General features: G+C 38.8%; 1 protein-coding gene across 1 annotated transcript in view; it reads right to left on the bottom strand.

Moving 5' to 3' along the window:
• Positions 1-3154, bottom strand: part of LOC105213645 (protein tipE) — a 106624-nt gene extending 103470 nt beyond the window's left edge. The window contains exon 1 of the mRNA XM_011186612.3: positions 2385-3154. Within this exon, the coding sequence (XP_011184914.2) occupies positions 2385-3154 (770 nt within the window). The remainder of the gene's footprint in view (positions 1-2384) is intronic.
• Between the last annotated feature and the right edge of the window lie 17375 nt (positions 3155-20529).

Genomic DNA, 20529 nt, shown 5'->3' with positions numbered 1-20529 from the left:
ACACAATTAAATTAGAAAGTTCAAAGGAGAGTGGCTTGGAATCTCATATGTATGAAACCATTTAAAAATTTAAAAATTAATTAACTATTTCAAATAATTCGTTGTCTATTTTAGTACAATTCTAAAGGAAAGCGCGATCAAGTTTCCATTTTATTATTTTTCTCTATCGGACAATATCAATGTGATGTTATACCAAGGAAAATATTTTATTTATTAAAACAAAAAATTCTATCAGGAAAAAACGGATCCAGTACTGAAATACCGATAATGTCGGGTATGTATTATACATATTATATAACTAAGACTCTCTACATGTTGTCGCCACTATTCGCCAAGATTTATAGTTGTATTCGCCCAATATTCAAGTGCGTTAAGGGAGTCGAGCCTGTCTGGTCTGCAGTTCTATCAATCTTACGATCTTCTTTTTCTAATTTTTTTTCAGACGACCAGATTACATTATTGTGTGTAACAACTGATATGTAGAGTCAAAGTTAGATCTTCGAAAAGAGTAAAATGTTTATATATCGAGCAAGTAAGGAAGAGCTAAGTTCGGGTGTAACCGAACATTTTATACTCTCACAATATATTTATTTAATTTTATTAATGTAAAACACAATTTGACTCACATATTTGGCATATATGTATATTGAAAGTTGGAAACCCTAATATTAGGTATATGGGAGTTAGATGAAGTTATGACCCTATTTCACGCAATTTAGGCATGGAGACATATTATTAAAAGAAAGATATTCCCTCTGAATTTCTTTAAAATATCTGAGAGACTTACCTATATTTTCGGTAAAAAAAATTAGAAGCACTGAGGTCCAAATGTTCGATATATGGGGCCTTGACGATTTTTAGAAGAGCGATGCCACACTATAAATGCAGTAATTATGCAAAATTCGGTTCCGATTTGTTCATTTATGCTTACTTTATATCATGTAAATTAAACGATTCAGATCGTCTTCAAAGTTTTAGTATATAGGAAGTAGGCGTGGTTGTGAACTGATTTGGCATATTTTTGTGTACCAATTTGAGTGCAGCTCTTCTATACCTTCTTTATAATGAAATTTAAGGTTTCTGGTGGTTTTCCTGACTGAATTTAAGCATTTTTAGTAACCTTTGTATGGGAGGTGGGCGTGGTTATAATCCGATTTCTTCCATTTTTGGACTACATAAGGAAGTACTTAAAAAAACGACTCTAAAAAGTTTGATATATAGTTTACGAGATATGAACAAAAAACTTAGTGGGCCACGCCCACTTCTCCAAAAAAATTACATCCAAATATGCCCCTTCATAGTGCGATCCTTTATACCAAATTTTACTTCCATAGCTTTATTTATGGCCATTTTGTGGGCGAGGCATTGTTCCGATGTTCTTCGAAAGGAACCTTCCTATGGTGTCAAGAAACACGTGTACAAAGTTTTATCGAGATATCTTACACAGACGGACGGACGGACCGACGGAAGGACTAACGGACGGACAGACAGGCATCCGGATTTGAACTCCACTCTTCACCGTGATCACTTTGGTGGTTATAACCCTATATCAAACTCGTTTAGTTTTGGGTGGTAAACAAAGCGCTATTATACTCTCTTAGCAATTTTTCTGTAACAAAAACAAATTATATATGTATATTAAAAATACTGGACACCTTATAGCATCTATCATATAAGTTTGGCAACAAAGTTTATACACCATTGAATTAATATAGATAATTTCCATATTTTGGATTATTTAGTAACTATATCTTGTAATTAGAAATACTTTTTTAAAAAAGCCTTTTTCGAACTTCGTAACCACATATTTCGATTTTGGAGGCTAACACTATAATATAACTTTTTTTACTTATGTATCCATCTCCTGGAAAAAATTTGTTTGGTCCAATACCCAAAAAAAAGTCGATTTTGTCGTATAATGTAATAATATTAAGTTAAATTTTTATCCATTTAAAATATATTTAACAGTAGGCAACTCTTCTCAAAAATATATTTAACGGTAAAATCTTTCAAATTGCTTTATAATTTGTTTACTGTGAACTTTGCATATAGGTGGCAACCCTCAACCTATTTCTTGTTTTAAACCATTTCGGTATCACACCGAATAGTAAACAAAATTTCATGCAGCCTACCACTTTAAAATAAACGATTCAGCAACACAAAGTAGGAAATTAGGAAGTATTTCAAATATCTTAGCGCATTCGAAACGAACTAGTTACTAGGAAAGTTAACGAAAGCTATTTTAGTTCGATAGATTCAGTTAAATTTCCTCTAACCACAACTCTACATCATTTTCAATTATTCACAAGGGTTTCAGACATTTTGTTTGTAATCACAATTTTACGAATTTACATAGAACTTAAAAAAATACTTTGTGAACTCACCTAAGGTTTTCGATGCGCGGTCGCCGACCTTGCGGCCGATTCCTTCGATGGCTGCGATCCTTTTTACACCTACAATCACAATGCATAATGCAGAGCGCGATTGACGAGATCACTGTTATCACAAATGGCACCGTAAAGAAGTGTATGATCATCGCTACCTGATTGTCGTGATTGTACGACGTCAGCACGACCGTTTTATTTTTGCGCGAATAATAGCAGGGGAATATCGCACCTTCGACACCATAGTATGCATTGAACTTTTTACATGTGACCGTCGGCGGATAACCACACCCCTTTATATTCACTAGCAGTGTGGCCTCCTCAGACTGCTCCCACTCCGCGGTGAAGTTAGTGTAATCGGTCATATTCTCCGGTATCGTTATATTTTGCTCGATAAACGTCACATAAATATGTACACAACGATATAGATCAGAGGTGCAACCTTCGCGACACGAACTCCACGAACAATTAAATATACCGATTAGATCCTCACGCCGAGTGGTTGTGCACAGTGTCGGACTGTCGATGAAATCGTGACTTAGCGTCGATATCGCCGGATCGACATAGAGCGGCACCAGAAATAGGAGCGAGGCGCCCGCCGTCACCGAGAAGAAGGCAAGCGTTGACGTGCCATAGAAGCGTGCACGTTCGCGCCACGAACGAAAACGCCGGTTGCCATTTTTCTTTTTTGGAGCCAGTTCTCGTTTTTTACGTAACCGTAACTCTTGTTGTTGCTGCTCGAGTAATAATTCTGAACTGCCACTCCTCATATTATTGTCCGTGCACACAGGGCGACGATTACTGCCGTAACCGTAACCAACTGCTGTCGCTGCCGCAGTCGCAGTCGACCGCCCTCTCGCCTCGATGACCGTATCCGCTTCCGCGATGTATATTGTGTTCGCGTGCGCGCTGTGGCTCACCTCGTTGCACGAGCAACGAGTGGCAATGAGCGAACTTACAGCTTCTGCGTCGTCCGTGTCGATGTCGGTAATATACTTGATGTCGGCGTCGCTCGTGGCTTTGGCGTTTATGTGGGTGGCGCGGCCAGCGCGAGCAGAACGGGCGGAACGGGATGTGGTCGCAGTGGCTGAGACGGCAGTAGCGGTGGCTGTGACAGTGACGGTGTTGCCGTCACCAACAGCAGCAGGAACTGATGCAGCAATATTAGTAGCAGTAGCAGTTGCAGTTGCAATTGTTGTTTTAGTTGCAGTCGTTGTTGCAGCAACAGCGGCGGCCGCAGCTGCGTTGACAGCTGGAGCAGCGGCTGCGCTGGTCGGTTCGCAATCGTTACTGTCGTTGGGATATATGTTGCCAGTGTTGTTGCTGATTGCTGTCGATGTGGTTGGAAACGAAGTCGTCGCGGCAGAATTTGTTGCTTCCACTGTTGCTTTGGCAGCGAACGTCGTCTTCTTACTGTTGTAGTGTTTCACAGTTGGTGCTATTGTTGTTTATATCGCACGAGCAACTTATTGTTGTATGATTGGTTTTTATGTTGCTCTACTGTTGTTGCAAATCAATTGTTGGAGTTGTTATTTTGACGCCGTTGTCGCTGATGGTTTTGTTGATATTGTTGCTGCTGTTTGTACATGCGCGATAGTGCGAGAACCGAGAGCGTAAATGAGAGCGTTGAGCGCGGACAGTGAGTATAGTTGAGATGAGCTGCCGCTAACAACAACAAGTTAGCGTTTGAGTTCAACTTTTGTTGTCGTTGCTGTGTTGATAACGGCACTATTAAGGTCCATTATAATTGCAGTAGACGTGATCTGGGTTGTTGTGGTAGTTACACTATTTAACAGCGCATTGTTATATTTATTATCAGTATTTTACTTTGAGGCAATACAAGGAAAGTGTGACTCAGCTGCAAGAATGGCTTCACAAGCGCCTTTTATTCCACACGCTCAGTCACTCATGTGCGCCTTGTCGTCTGTTGGCATTTAAGTGACCTAGTGACCGATGCCACCCGCATAGAAGTGCTACAGCTGACCAAACGAGTCGTTTCACTACCGACGGACTCGAAGCATTACCATAAACTCTCGCAGTAAATCGCGACAAAGCGCGCGCGTGTTCTCACACTCGCACTCCACGCGAGCGTTGCAGAGAGAGAGCTAAACTAGTTAAGGCGATTTGGTAAAAACGTTGTCTATTCGAACTAAACAACAAACACAACAACGTGAGAGCACTAGCGTTGGCTACAGTTAAGGATACGAGTGTTGGTGAACGACGGTGAGAGGAGCGTCTTATGCAGTGGTCTGAGAGTGTTGCGACTCTGCTGCGCGTAGTGTCGTCGCTTTTGGCAATTGTGGCAGCAATCAGCTGTTCATCTACGAGTAGCTGGCGTAGCTCATTGACAATGACAATGAAAGGCGACGACAACAGCGACGTCCACGACCACGAAGACAATGAAAACACAGACACCAGCAATGAATGTGGCGATGGTGATGGCAATGGCGATGGCGCTGTGAACGACGCTGTACAGATGGCGAGGAAAATGGGGGAATTATGGCAGACACGACTGGCAGCTGATACCGAAGACACTTTATTTTTTGGTGCAAAGGTGTTGTTTTCCAGCGTTGATAGAAACATTTAAAGCCCACGACGCTGCGACCGAGTTAATGGCTATTATTTCAAGAATTATGTTTGTGGAAATTTTCGCTTTTCAGTTAACATAACGGCTTATCACTTGCTTCACACAAGTAACGAGAAAAAATTGCACTTTTCTTCACTTTTATTTTTAATAAATATTTGAAGGTTGAGTATTCATTCCAAGAGTATGAGTTAAAAGTTTCGTTGTTTTGTTAGTTTCGTGGTTTGTTATTAGAAAACAGAGTTTGCAGTGTAGAAAATAATTTGTTATGCCTTCGATTGCACTATTTTTCACTTTCGTGTTTTACTTATTTTTTATATTTTTTTTTTTACATTTTGTATGCTTGTTGTTGACTTCACACACACCACTGTAATACAAATTTATTTTACTATAGAAAAAATAATGATTTCACTTTTGTAAATACTTAAAACTTAATTTAATCAGCGATGATTGGTAATATCTTTCACTACTAGTTTCGAACTTAAATTGCTAGAAATTGCATCCTCCATATTTTCATACAGTCAATGATTGCCTTAAGCAGGAAATCCTTGTGCTGGCTTTAATTTCTCGAAAACTGAACTTCTTGAGAGAGAATTGTAGATAATTGAACCAAATAGTGGTTTAAGTTCCCCGCTTGGATTAGCTAGGTTCGCCGAAGGTGAGCCTTCCAAGGTGTTACCACCTCAGTTAGAAAAAGGTGGACAATTGAGGAGGAAATGCTGAGATAATTTCACCTCGCTTTCCTCCAAACAGCTTTGGCAGCTTGCACCGCCTGGATCCCAAGTCTCAACTCATGCGTGCCTTTTGGACAATGTCCAGTAAGCACTCCAATGATCGCGACGAGATGGACTTTGCTGAGAGATAGCAGTTCGAATAATCTTTTACCCACCACTGCGCTCGAAAAGGACCTCGCAACTGCACATATGCTGGATGTTGTCCAGCGCTTAGCGAGCTCACGCGAACTCTATATGTCCAGCGCTCTTGCGCAAGTGTACCATGGTCTGCCAAACCGCCTCCATTCCGACGTCAATGTGGCTAGGATATCCTCCTTTGTAAGCTGGTCCACTTTACAGTTACCAACGATTCGGGTACCCACTTGAGTCAGATAGCAAAATAGCTGGAAGCTCTTGATAAAGATGTTAGATGCTCCTTAACTAGCCTAGAGCGTGCTGTCCTCGATTTCTATACTTGTATTGACGCTCTACTGTCGGAGTGAATGCATACCTCTCTACGGAGCAGTGCAGTCGCAGCGACCTCAACTTGAAAGACACTGCAGTGGTCTGGTGGCCTAAAGCTGGTGTTGACTCCGAAAAAAACTCCCCTTCCCACCTTCCCCTTTACTTCGATCCATCCCTGAAAAAACTCACTGCGCCTCTTCTCCATCGGCGTCTTCCTTCCTACATAGCCCTCGTAGGTATGTGAACAGCGAAAAACCCACTTGGTAGGTAAATATGAATTGATGAAAAAAGCGCAAATATTCAGTTAAACCCAGTGAAATTGATATGTTCTTTGGAAATATTAGGAAATTTGATTACAAAAGTAGAAGCTGTCATTATTTATATCGAGATCATTCACATATTACAAAGGAGATAATTTCCACTTAAAATAATGTTCAAACAAAACGCTTTAAATAAAGATAAGATTTGTCCAAAAAATACTAGTAAGCCTTCAATAAGACTCTCAAATCTCAAAGTGACTTAAATTAAAATTGGTGGCATTTGTGAACCCAACCAGCGTCTCCAGCGTTAATAGCCAAAAATTAGTGGCTAACAAGGACTCGCAAACTGAACTCTCCGCGCACACTAGTATTGATGTAGGTTAGTTTACATTGTAGAAATGGGAGCGTAATTGGGAGTGTCAACAGAAAATGTGTCACACACACACACACACATCAGACATACAGCGAAGACGAGGAACTGATTTTTTCATTCGAAACCTAATTTCGAAAAGTTTCCCACTCATTCTCTTTCGCAGTCGTTTGAGAGCTTACAGAGCGCGCTAAGCATTTCGTGATTTTGTGCTTCTTTTCCTTTTGCCATTTCGAATAGTCGTGTAACGGCATGTTTGTGGGTGTGCGTGTGTGCAAGTCCATTGATGATGACCCAAGTGTGGGTGGGTACACTTTATGTCATATGTTCGAATAGCGTTTCTTCTGTATTCCTTAGTGTTTTTTTACGTGTATGTGTGTGTGGATGTGTGTTTGAGTCGGTTTTGTTTTCTACTTGTATTTATTGCTTTATTCAAGACTTTGCAAAGTAATTTAAGAAATATACGCTACGGACTTCCAGGAATCAAAATTTCCTTACTTTCCCAGCATTATTTAATTGCAAATTTCGCTTTAATTGCCGTTAATCGTGGCTCAGACTCCTTCTAGGGAGACTTCTTGTGGTCGAGTCACTGAATTTTTTATATTGTTTGCTTTGTTGTTGTCTTTGTGTTTTTGTTTTCGTTTTTTTTTTTCAATTGCGTGCAGACTCGGTGGTGTCATCGTCTGATTGCCTCGGCAGGCGTTTGTATGTACATATTTTTTTCCTTTGCTTTAAACACACTATTTTGTGCATATGGCAAGTGTTTGTTGTTGTTTTATTGTTTTTTGCTTAATGTTTTGTATACATTGTCGCTGTTCATTCTGGGAGTATACTGACAAATGACTGGAGGACGTTATTCCAGCGAACTGTCATATTCATATGTACATATATATGCGTGTATGTGTGTGGGTGTGTTTGCGCGTATGTAAACAAGCGCGTGTGAGTAAGCGCTGTGTGTTTTGTATTTTTCTTTTAATTTTTTCAAATCATTTTTCATTTGCTTTGCCATTGCTTTGCAGTTTGTTTTGTTCTACATGCTGCATAATAGTTGTGTGGAGTATTTGTTGTTGGATTTGATACGTCTGTTGGAGCTATTGTCGGTTGGTCTGTTTGTGTTGTTTCTGTCCATACCCTATCGCTGGCTTTAGCATTGCGTGACTTATGCCACTCAGCGTTGGTCATTTCGCCATTCGAGACATATGGGCAACATGCAGACGTGTTGTGGGTGTTGCATGCACTACATTTCACAGTTGCCACACACACTAAACATTATAATTTCGAGTATAATTACTTTCGGTTTTCCGTTTGCTGCTATTATTCACCCACCTACAAGTCCGAATTGAAACAAAAAAAAACACATAAAAACATGAGACAGCCACGAGGTCATACACGCGGCAACACCCGGTCAACACGGCGTATGAGTAATATCACAAAATTAGCTAAATGCTTTCTATACACTTGTTCTAGCACATTGTGGAATGTGTATTTTGCGTATGCAAACTATTCAACGTTCAAACCCCACCAATCAACTTGATATTAAGCTGAGGTCTAACACTGCGTATGAGTAATCAAATTTTAAATTTCACCAATTTCGCACGCATAAGCCACGCTCAACGCAAAGATTTGCACCCTAGCATTCGATTCAACAGTTTCGCAGCTACACTGGCCTTGCTTACGGCATAAAACGCTTTCAATGATTATGTGTATAACTTTAGCAATAAATGCGCTGCTGCAGCATGTCTGTATGTATGCGCTGCAACTGCAGCATTTGTGATTAAATGAGAATTTCTTAAAGAGCGAGACCATTTTGGTGCATTTCTCTATTGGTGGTGATGTGGTTTTAAGACACAACAACAGTCAGCCTTCAATGGAGCAACCTTGCCCCTACTGCGAACACTTCTCTGTGTTGGTGTGCTGAGTGTGGGTGGGGGTGCGCCTCGTATTATATTATGTACGCTGGTCGTGCGACCAACAAACCAGCAGCAAGCGTAGAAACGGAACTTAAACAGTCAACACTACGCTTTTATCTTAGGCTTGCGGCCACTCGAGCACGCCACCCACAATGAAATATGCAGACATGAAACGTAAGGCGCGCTACAAGCACTAGCGGTAGTGTGGTGGCGGGTGGTGGGGTTGCGTAGAAAATGCGCGAAAGAAAAGCGATATAAACGCAAATAACAGATAAGCGGTTGAGGTGTAGAGGGCGCGTGTTTTAGGGGTTTCGACGTACTAGGTGCTAACAAGTGCAGCGCTATGAGTTAACCGCAGCCTTACACATACATATACATATAAGAGTATTGTACATATAAATAAAAATTGGAAAAGCAATAAAATCCATTCTCTGTAAATATTTTCTTTCTATTAGTGAATTTTTTTTTATATTTAATGAAATTTCTACAACGCGTTTGGGCATAAATTTTAATTAATTTTTTTATTTTTAAATAATTTTTTGCTCTTCACACCCACATGCAAGTCGTAATTTAAAGCAAACAAATGCACAGGGCCATATTCATTCAGCAAATAGTTCGTCTTTATTATCTGCTCGTTAATCCGTTATTTTTCCTCTCATGCCATTCCACAAGAGTTCCGCTGACTGCGCGCGAATGTGTGCGTGCCAGCGTATTTACACTAAAATCGAATGTCATGCCGCCGCGCGCTGCGCCCTAAGGGAGCGTGGGAGGCGTGAGGGGGCGACACCCACACTTCGAAAGTGTGATTTGCACACGCACACACGCGCACAGCCACGCGTAACACACACACACCTGTCAATGGCATAACGTAAGCGCGAGACAAGCAAGCAATTTCTGCAAGTGAAAGGCGATTTTGAATTATCGCGGTTTGCCAATCAACTCTTGTTGCACTAATGGAGGATGGCACACTTATTTCGGAGCATTAAATTTCAACAATTTCAACTTTACTTGTAACACTGCGAGCGCACATGGGTTTTTTGTAGCGTTTACATTGTAAATTGCATTTAATTTCACTTGAGATTTCTGCAGATCTTATTTTTCATTGCTCAATTTGTCTGGTGTTAATACGGTAACACGAATCACGCGCGTTAGCCTTCGTGCCGCACAAACGTTCGCCCAAAACTGAATTCCTCAACGCTGTCGAATGTTCGAAAGGACTCCGCCGTAGTGCACTGCGTTGAGCGTAAATTAACTAACTCAATCGCTTTCCTGTTGTCAGTGCGGCAATGTCAAGTAGTGGCGAGCACGTTGGCTCAATTTCGCGAAGTTGCTCTCGGCACGCGCGCAAACTTCCACACTCGTTCAGCTCGTACGTGGCTGACATTTCGGTATACAACTCTCTTGCGCTCCCTTTTGCTATAATCGCGTAATTGCTCTCTGGCACATATCCATAAATTCTATTTCGCGTTGATTTTGTACTTTCTACTCGTGCTTAGTGCCTCGACTAGGCCAACGAATGTACAAGTAGCTGCGTGTAGAGCCGCTCCCAAGTTTGTGCGATTTTATCATAAACGCTGTGGTTGTTGCTGTTGTTGTTTCACTTAAATGTCCTTTGCTGTTATTATTGCACGTGTGCCGTGCACACAAAATAAAACACGAGCGTTGGCGAGCGTATAGAGTTTCAGTTGGAAAAATTGTGATACGTTTTTTTTGTGGCAAAATGTGAAGGTTACTGACATTTCTACGAATGCCCCTTCTGAGGAGTGTTACACCTAGACTTCAATTTTGAGTTACTGAAAACGAGCAAGCTATAGAGATTAACTTTCCTCTTTTAGTTAAATACCACTTTTTTAGAAAGTGCCTAGACGATATTTTTATACTCTCGCAACAAATGTTGCTAAAGAGAGTATTATAGTTTTGTTCACATAACGGTTATTTGTAACACCCAAAACTAATCGAGTTAGATATACCAAAGTGATCAGGGTGAAGAGTGGAGTTCAAATCCGAATGTCTGTCTGTCCGTCCGTCCGTCTGTGCAAGCTGTAACTTGAGTAAAAATTAAGATATCTTGATGAAACTTGGCACACTTATTTCTTGGCACCATAGGAAGGTTGCTTTCGAAAATGAGCAAAATCCACCACTGCCACGCCCACAAAATGGCGAAAACCGAAAACACATAAAGTGCCATAACTAAGCCATAAATAAAGGTATGGAAATAAAATTTGGTATGAAGGATCGCACTATGAAGGGGCATATTTGGATGTAATTTTTTTGGGGAAGTGGGCGTGGCCCCGCCCCCTACTAAGTTTTTTGTACATATCTCGCAAACCAATAGAGCTATATAAACCAAAATTTCTGCAGTCGTTTTTTTAGCTACTTCCTAATACATTCCAAAAATGAAAGAAATCGGATCATAACCACGCCCACCTCCCATACAAAAGTTAGGTTGAAAAATACTAAAAGTGGGTTAACTCACTAACGAAAATCGTCAGAAACACTAAATTTCACATAAGAAATGGCAGATGAAAGCTGCACTCAGATTTTTTTACAAAATGGAAAATGAGGGTGGCGTCGCCCACTTATGGATCAAAAACCATATCTCAAAAACTACTCGACCGATTTCAATGAAACTTGGTTTGTAATAGTTTCCTTACATCCCAATGATATGTTGTGAAAATAGGCCAAATCGCTTCACAACCACGCCTACTTCCTATATACCAGAACTTTGAAGACGATCTGAATCGTTAACTTTACAATATATAAAGTAAGCACTAGTGAAGATATCGGTGCAGAACTTTGCACAAATACTATGTTAATAGTGTGGCAGCCCCATTCTAAAAATCGCCGAAATCGGATCATAGGTTCTTAAGGCCCCATATATCGAACACAAGGACCTCGGTGCTTCTAACCTAATATTATGGTTTCCAACTTTCAATGGACTTTATACAAAATATATGACGCATATGTGGGTCAAATTGTATATTATATAATATTAATAAAGTTAAATAAATAAATTGCGAGAGTATAAAATGTTCGGTTACACCCGAACTTAGCCCTTCCTTACTTGTTTTTATTCAGTATTGTTTGGCATGTCAACATGGGGAGACTTACCCCTGGGCAACGTTTACAAATTTTTCAACTTTATTACGAAAATTCACGTTCTGTAAAGAATGTGTTTTTGAGCCAAATTGTGTTCAGCGATGAGGTCCATTTCTGGCTCAATGTGTATGTAAACAAACAAAATTGCCGCATTTGGGACGAAGAGTAACCTAGAGAGATTCAAGAGCTGCCATTTCATCAAGAAAAAACAACGGTTTAGTGTGATCAGTGGGCCCGTATAATCATCGATCCATGTTTTTTCAAAAATGATGGCGGTGAGAACGTACCCGTCAAAGACGACCGTTATCGCCCCATTATAACCGACTATTTGATGCATGAAATTGAAGCTCGTGATCTCGGCGACATTTGGTTTCAACAAGACTGCGCCACTTCCCACACATAACATCAATTAATGTATTTGTATTTATTGAAAGAACACTGATAATTTCACTTTTTGTCCAAGATCGTGTGACTTTTTCGTGTGAAGATATGTTTTAAGTCTATACGGACAATCCCGCTTCGATTCAAGCCATGTAGCAAAACATCACGTGTGCCATTCGCCAGTTACCAGTCGTAATGCACGAACGAGTTATCGAAAATTGGACTCGACGGATGGACCTGAGAACTGAGACGTAGCCGTGTCCAACATTTGAAAAAGATAATCTTTAAAAAATAATTAACGCCAAAGAATGTTCTTTTGAATGTTAAACAACATCTGTGTTATTTTCTTTCAAATTAGTAGGATACCTCGAAATGGATCACCCTTTATAATCTTTTGGCAACTTATTCCATTCACGAAATCATTCGTCTTCATCCAAACCAGCCTTGCTGTAATTTCTTGAAGTGGAACCGTCTTCCAGGAGTCTCAAGAAGACATTTGTTGAACACTCGCTAGATAAAATGTCAGCACAGCTCTTAGGGTCTTGGCAAAGAACGTATAATAATTCAATTACAATCACAATAATAATTATTATACATTCTTTGACAAAACTAGACTTTCTTCAACTTTTTTTTTTATCTATTTAAATGTATTCGCTTCATAGTTAACATCTTGATGGCGCCCCGCACTGTTGTAGCTCGGTTCCACACCTACGTGTCACTTAGTTGCTGGTTTGTGTTTGAGCTAAATTTGTAAATTCTTTGAGTGAAAAATGCTTGGTTGTTCCAATAGGTGGCGCAACTAACGCCCCAAAAAATAATCAAAGAGGTTTTAGCAAAGAACGTATAATCAAAGAACGTATAATCAAAGAACGTATAATCAAAGAACGTATAATAATAAGAAGGAGCAAATGTTAACTCGCAGCTTTTTGTGTGCTAAAATATAAGGGAACATCGAAAACTCGCCACTTCGAAAGAAAAATAATACACCACAGAATGAGCGAACTGAGATCAATTAGACACAAAGGGGAAATGGGTGTTCTCACGTCAATTCTCCATATGCTTGCTTATTAAGATTTACATTTGCAATTTATTTTATATTTTAAGTTATTTTATAGAAATTTTTAAATTATTATAATTTATAATTAAAAATACATTTTGACTCAAATTAATAAATTAATAAAAAAATATTTTTATGGTGAGCGTCGAACCTAGGGAATTTGATGGACATGCAAAGTAGCAAAATACGTGCGTGTGGATGTATGAATGATAGTTCACTGAATAGATTGTGCGAGAATTCGCCGATTGATGGTAGGCAATTCTGATAGTCATGTTTTATTATATTTATACATATATTATTAATAATATATTTATTTAATTTAATTTTCTATATATTTTATATTATTTTTAGTTTTTTAAGTTACTTTTTATTCATATCTAATTGAAAATTCTGTCTTATTCTTTAATTATTTAAACAAACTATATAATAATCTACAATATCATTATGGTCTCGTGCAATCATTGATTTGCCGTCGGCAAATTTCATAACAATGTGTATGTTCAAATATTTTTACTACGCGTGCAGAAATATACATACATATGTATGTATATGTACATATGTACGCACTTATAAATGTGAACAAAAAAATCTACATTTCTCGCATTTGTCACATCTTCAGAAAAAACTACTCGCCTACAACAAAAATAAAAAACGCATGCGTATCAACAACAAAGCAAGTGGACTTCATTCATAAGCGCAAGCGCCGCGCACATCTCCGCGTATGCCTTGCCTAAAAGCGATTTGTCTGGAGGATGCTAAAAATCACAAATTCAAACAATTTCTGATATTTCCTTCAGAAGAGAAAACTGGCAGTGACCGAGAATCATATTCATATTTCTATTAGAACGAGCATCTTGTCCTATGGATTATGAAATATCAATTAAGCTGACTCGTTTGCAACATCTATCATGGTGCGGTTGGTGCGCACGCAGTCGTTTTTTAGACGGTGCTCGGGTTCAAATCCTGGCCGAAGTCTTATTTTTCGCATATTTTATATTTCTGCCACAATTGTTGATATGTTGTTGAAATATGAAAATTGATTCTTTTGTGATTTTTGTCAAGCTGATTGCACTGTTGCCACTTTTCGCTTTGACTTCAGCATCAGCAACGAAATATGATTTATAATTTTTGCCATCGTCGCGATGAGACAGTTTGTCGACAGCGACGTCTGCAGCGGGGAAAAGAGTTGGCGTATTGTTGTTTCTGCTTCTTGATGATCATATTTTTTCGTCGTGAGCTGCACATGTATGTATGTTTGTATATGCGTTGGTTTGTTTTTTGTCGGTCATTCATATTCACATATTCTAATTGGTGCGTTTGCTGTTACGCATATAAAGGAATAGTGTTGTTGTTCGTATGACGGTTGCCAATTCGTAATATTCTACATACATATGTACGTACACTTGTAAGTTTGTAGGTCATTCGCGAATTCCCTTTTTATGCTTATATGCAGATATACTTATGAATGAATGTATGTATTTCGAAGTACGTGTAAGATGCTGCATACGTACGATTGATACATATGAATACAGTTGATCTCCTTTTTACACGGTTATGTTTTGCACGGTTTTTTTTTACACGGTGTTTTTGAACACTTCCCAGTTACCATTTTTACACGGTTTTATTTTTTTATACGGATTTTTTATTTTAATTGTATACTTTTTTGCAATTAAATCAAAATTCCATTCGTCAATACGTCACAAATCCATTGCTGTTAATAGAATTTAATAAATTCTAAATTAGGTTTAAACTAAAAAATACAAATCTTAGATTCGAAAGCCAGTGAAAAGGTTGCAACAATTTCAATACGTAAACAAATAAATGAAGCTGTATGAAGAAGTAAGAAAAAAGAAGACACAGCGATTAATGACGGAACTTTGAAAATTATTATTTTTTTACCATTTCCAGAATATTTGTTGTTTGTTCCTTCTAACAGTAATATGTACATACATATAATACCAGAAAAGTCTATAACCACAACAACAGTGAAAATTCTCACTGTACGAATAGATAGAATTTCATGTAAAATTAGATATTTTTTACACGTTTTCTATTTTTTGCACGATTTTTTTCTTAAATTGGTCCCAATAGTGAGTTTTATATAAAAATTTGATTTTTTTTGCACGGTTTTTTTTACACGAGTAATTTACTGTCCCAGTTAACCGTGCAAAAAGGAGATCAACTGTATATACCGACTGAGCTTATGCTATATATGTATATATGTTTGTATTTTTATTTTTATAAATATAATACAAATATAAATATAAATATAAATAGAGAAAATATTAAAATTAAAATAAAAAACGTATGTAAATAATTATCATATTTTAAATATAATAGAAAAAAATTGCAAACAAAAATATTATAGGACGAAATTACCAATAATCAAATGAATAATAATTAATTGGAAATAAAATAAAATATAATAAAAAAAAAAACAAAAAAGTCAAAAAATATATTAATACTTCATGTAAGATTTGAATAACGAAATGGAAGATTAGAAGCAGCAAAATGCCATTATATTAGGTCACAGAATTAAGGGTCCATGCATTTTGTGTGCCCACTGCTGAAAAATTATAATTTTGATGTTTGAATTCATTAAAAATAATTATTTTGTTATGATTAAATAAATTCATTTGCTTTGATGAGAATTTGAGATTGTTCAAATAACTTGTACGTGTTTACAAGAACTTGTACAAAAAACACGCTACATACATTTGTAGGTATCCATCAGAGAATTATTAGAGTCCATTCTTCTTATCTCCAACATTGGAAAACGGCTCGAGAAACTTTAGAGTTCGTTTCAACGGATTCAGCATTATATAATTATAATAGTTTAAGTCTGTATTCCGGGTTTTCTACTAACGAGAGTTTGAGCGTTACGCTAATAATTGTATAATGGGAAGTTCTATATGGTTAGAGACTACCGTCTTATGAGCTACATTTCTGGATGTATAGAGATATGTATATTATTTTGACATTTAGATGTTGAATCCGAAGAAATCGAACCGAGGGAGAGGAATGGTTTTTTGGTTGTTAAACGGTATCGCACAGTCAAGCATTAATCATTCAGAAAAGATCCAAAGTATGTGTGAATGTGTTCAAAATAATCGAGTGTGACCATTATTATTAATAATAGAGTTGAAATTTATGTATGCGCATGCCTAATAAATTTAACAATAAATAAGTAAGTAATATCCTACAACTTAACTACATTTGGCTGCTCATCGGTAAACCGGTGCAGGTGTTCTCTTACACTTCATCAAGTCAAACTGGTGTGTCGGCGTTGCCCATTACATGTTTTCTATGAACTATCTGGCAATGTAGCGATATCAACGATGACGAAATGAGCAAATGAAAACGAAAATTTTAGGTGGGTCTATGTATATACTATATATATATAAATATGTATATATATATATTTAAAAGTATTCATCAAACGAGCGCACAAGACCATTCTCCACGCCTTCGCATCGTTATTGACCGGCCTGGCAGCTCGGAGTCAAGCGCATTGCCGGGGTGCCATTTATATTGTAAATACGTAAGCATGTATATTTATGAAAAATCGAAAAGAAAACAGTAAACTTGAATATTTTGAGGTGTGTACGCAACTATCGCAATTTGAAGTCGAGCATTTACTCGTTTAAGATATGAGAAATTCCTTTGTTGCCTGAGAAATGGGGATGCAAATATCTAATGGATTGATACGTATCACTTTTGGTTCAGAGTGAAACACGATTGCCATAGAAGCGATGAGGCTAAGAATCCGGTCCTGAAACATCTAGGTAGAGCCATTCATTCGGTGAACCAAGTGTATTGGCTGGTCATACACTTATAAGGGATTTTTTACGATCTATACTTCGGGGTCTTTTGACATCACAATGGACCGGGCCATTTAGCTGTCCATGTGGATATTTCTCGACGCTTGTTGCGATGATCAGCCTCTGAACCTAACCTAACATAGACCAGTCGAGGATTTTCAAAAAAATATAACGTGTTGGGCATACCCTTCATGAATTTTTGGTGCTACCAAGAGAACCCAATTGAGTATTCACAATATTAAAAATCAATAAGACAAAATGGAATTAGCCTTGCTTCAGTATCCACAATATTCTCCGGATCGAACCTCAGTGATGAGTTTTCAGACCTCAAGGAAGCGCTCTCTGAAAAGAAATGTGCAATGTTAAAGAAGTGATCACCGATACTGAAGCACTACTAATACATATATGTACAGGTTATTTAAAATATTGTTCTAATCGGTGTATCTCTAAAATGCTTCGTGTAGCATCGGAATCCATTACAGATCTCCTTCACTGCTTCTATAAAATGTTTATGGAAGTAGGAAATTTCATTCGCGAAACAAGGAATTTCATTGTGATGCATTTATCAATGGGATTTTTTAAATTATTTTCCGGCTTATCGTTCAAACGCGTTCGCATTTTTATCCATCCACAAAATACAGTTATTGCAACAATTTGTTTTCAATGATTCTATTTTTAAAGCATTTTCATAGGTGTGCATTCGGGCTTGTTTGCCGACGTATGTACGTGTATTTGTATGCGCATTGCTCAAGAGCTCGTGCGCACAGGTGCTCTACCAGTGCTCAAGTGCTCCAGCGTGCGCTATTCCATTGCGCCGGCAAAGGTAAGTGAAAAAACAACATCACTTGTTGCATAAGTGGCGATTTGGTGAACGTTTGCAACAACAAAGCAGCAAACACACAGAAAAGCTGACTGATTCGCGTGCAACATTTTTTATGCTCCACAAGGCCCAATGAAGTGAAGAGACTCGAAGTAAAAAAATAAATAAATACTCACTTTCAAATTTTTTCCATGCACTTTGGCGTGCGAAACTGTTACAAGAGCGCGGCGCGCCGACTTGCCGGTTGCCGGCATTTGAGTTGCTGGTAGTATATACATATGTATATGATATGCAACCGGATTTGATGCCGAGTCTGCAATGTTTCAGTGTTCGACCCCCACCTCGTAACTGGCAATTCTAGCTTCGGGCTGTCGACGTGCACTCAGCAACGTGCCATTTGATCCTTTTCTTGATCTCTGCTAATTTTTCATATTTCTGTCCGTCCGTCCCCTTGTTCAATATTTTTTTTTTTTGCTCAGCGCTTATGTACTTGCAAAGATTTCAGATACAACAAACAAGTATGAATTGCATAATATATTTTGCAAACGAAGTTTCTAAGTTTTTTTTTATGCTGCTACTGCTTCTTCAATTAGCTGGTGTAGCGTTGGCGTTGGAACTACATACATATTACGAGGGCAGGATTTTAGTGCGCGGAATTTAAGACAAACTCTTTGGAGAAAGGAAGGAATTTATCATTATTAGTGAATAACAGTAACAAAACAAACAAACCTAAGCCTAACAAACAGTATAATAACCTAACTGACAAAACTTCTTCTTCATTACTGGCGTAGACATTGGTTACATGGTTATAGTACTATTCGTTCTTCCTTTTGGTTGTTTGGCAACAGTCCGCCAGGCCTTCCAAACGGAGTGGTGGTCTTCCATCGAACTCTTTCAAAGTTTGAGTGTTTTCGTCCATTCGGAAAACATGACCTAGCCAGCGTAGGCGCTGTCTTTTTATTCGCTGAACTATGTCAATTCCGCCGTATAACTCATACAGGTTGCCAATGTTAATAGGACCATAAATCTTCCGCAAAACCGTTCTCTCGAGTGCCGTCTCATCGTATATTGACACCGTCCACGCTTCAGTACCATAAAGCAGGACGGAAATGATGAGGGATTTTTAGAGTTTGTTTTTTGTTCGTCGAGAGAGGACTTTACTTTTCAATTGCCTACTCAGTCCAAAGTAGCACCTGTTAGCAAGAGTGATTCTGCGTTGGATTTCTAGACTGAACGGATGATGGGGTCATGTGTGGAAAGAAGTTCACGTAGGTGAGGAAGGTCTCTGACTGCCATTCACTTGTGAGTGGGCTGGAACGATTCTTTTGCATGTGGCTCAAGAAGCTCATGACTTCCGGTCTTAGACCAAGTATCCTTTGAGTAGCCAACATACATCCGTGTAAAAGCGAGCCAATGTGGGAAGACGAAGCCCGCTTATGCGGTTGTGCGTAGGGTTTGGGACCCACTACATAAAATAACCTTCCCAATGAAAAGGAAATAATCTCCTCCTTCCTATCTTGATAGGGCCTTTAGCGGCCGTGACCCAAATGTCATTCTCCAATTTCTTGCACCATGAATGATGGGACCACAGGTGTCAAAGTCATAAACCCTATTTTTCTCCAGTTCTTGATTTCCAGACTTGAATAATTTGCTATGTTTTTCCCAAGTACTTGTTTACACTTTTCGTATCAGATCTAGTTCTATTTTTTGATTATTTGATAATAACTGTGTACAAAAGACTTAGCCTTCAGGTTATCTTCTTCTTCTTGACTGGCGTAGACACCGCTTACGCGGTTATAGCCGAGTCCAAAACAGCGCGCCACGTATCCCTCCTTCTGGCAGTTTGGCGCCAATTGGTTATACCAAGCGAAGCCAGGTCCCTCTCCACCTGGTCCTTCCATCGGAGTGGAGGTCTCCCTCTTCCTCTGCTTCCACCAGCGGGTACTGCATCGAATACTTTCAGAGCTGGAGCACTTTCATCCATTCGAACAACATGACCTAGCCAGCGTAGCCGCTGTTTTTTTATTCGCTGGACTATGTCTATGTCGTCAAATAACACATACAGCTCATCGTTCCATCGTCTGCGGTATTCGCCGTTGCCAATTCTTAAGGGACCATAAATCTTCCGCAAAACCTTTCTATCGAAAACTCCTAGTGCCGTCTCATCGGATGTTGACATCGTCCAAGCTTCTGCACCGTACAACATGACCTAGCTAGCGTAGCCGCTGTTTTTTTATTCGCTGGACTATGTCTATGTCGTCAAATAACACATACAGCTCATCGTTCCATCGTCTGCGGTATTCGCCGTTGCCAATTCTTAAGGGACCATAAATCTTCCGCAAAACCTTTCTCTCGAAAACTCCTAGTGCCGTCTCATCGGATGTTGACATCGTCCAAGCTTCTGCACCGTAAAGTAGGACGGGAATGATAAGAGACTTGTAGAGTTTGGTTTTTGTTCGTCGAGAGAGGACTTTACTTTTCAATTGCCTACTTAGTCCATAGTAGCACCTGTTGGCAAGAGTGATTCTGCATTGGATTTCCAGGCTGACATCGTTATTGCTGTTAATGCTGGTTCCCAGGTAGACGAAATTATCTACAACTTCAAAGTTATGGCTGTCAACAGTGACGTGGGAACCAAGACGCGAATGCGCTGACTGTTTGTTTG

The sequence above is a fragment of the Zeugodacus cucurbitae genome, chromosome 2 (assembly GCF_028554725.1).
Source record: "Zeugodacus cucurbitae isolate PBARC_wt_2022May chromosome 2, idZeuCucr1.2, whole genome shotgun sequence".
In the NCBI taxonomy this organism is placed as follows: Eukaryota; Metazoa; Arthropoda; class Insecta; order Diptera; family Tephritidae; genus Zeugodacus; species Zeugodacus cucurbitae.
This window is presented reverse-complemented; position numbering and strand designations above follow the sequence as displayed.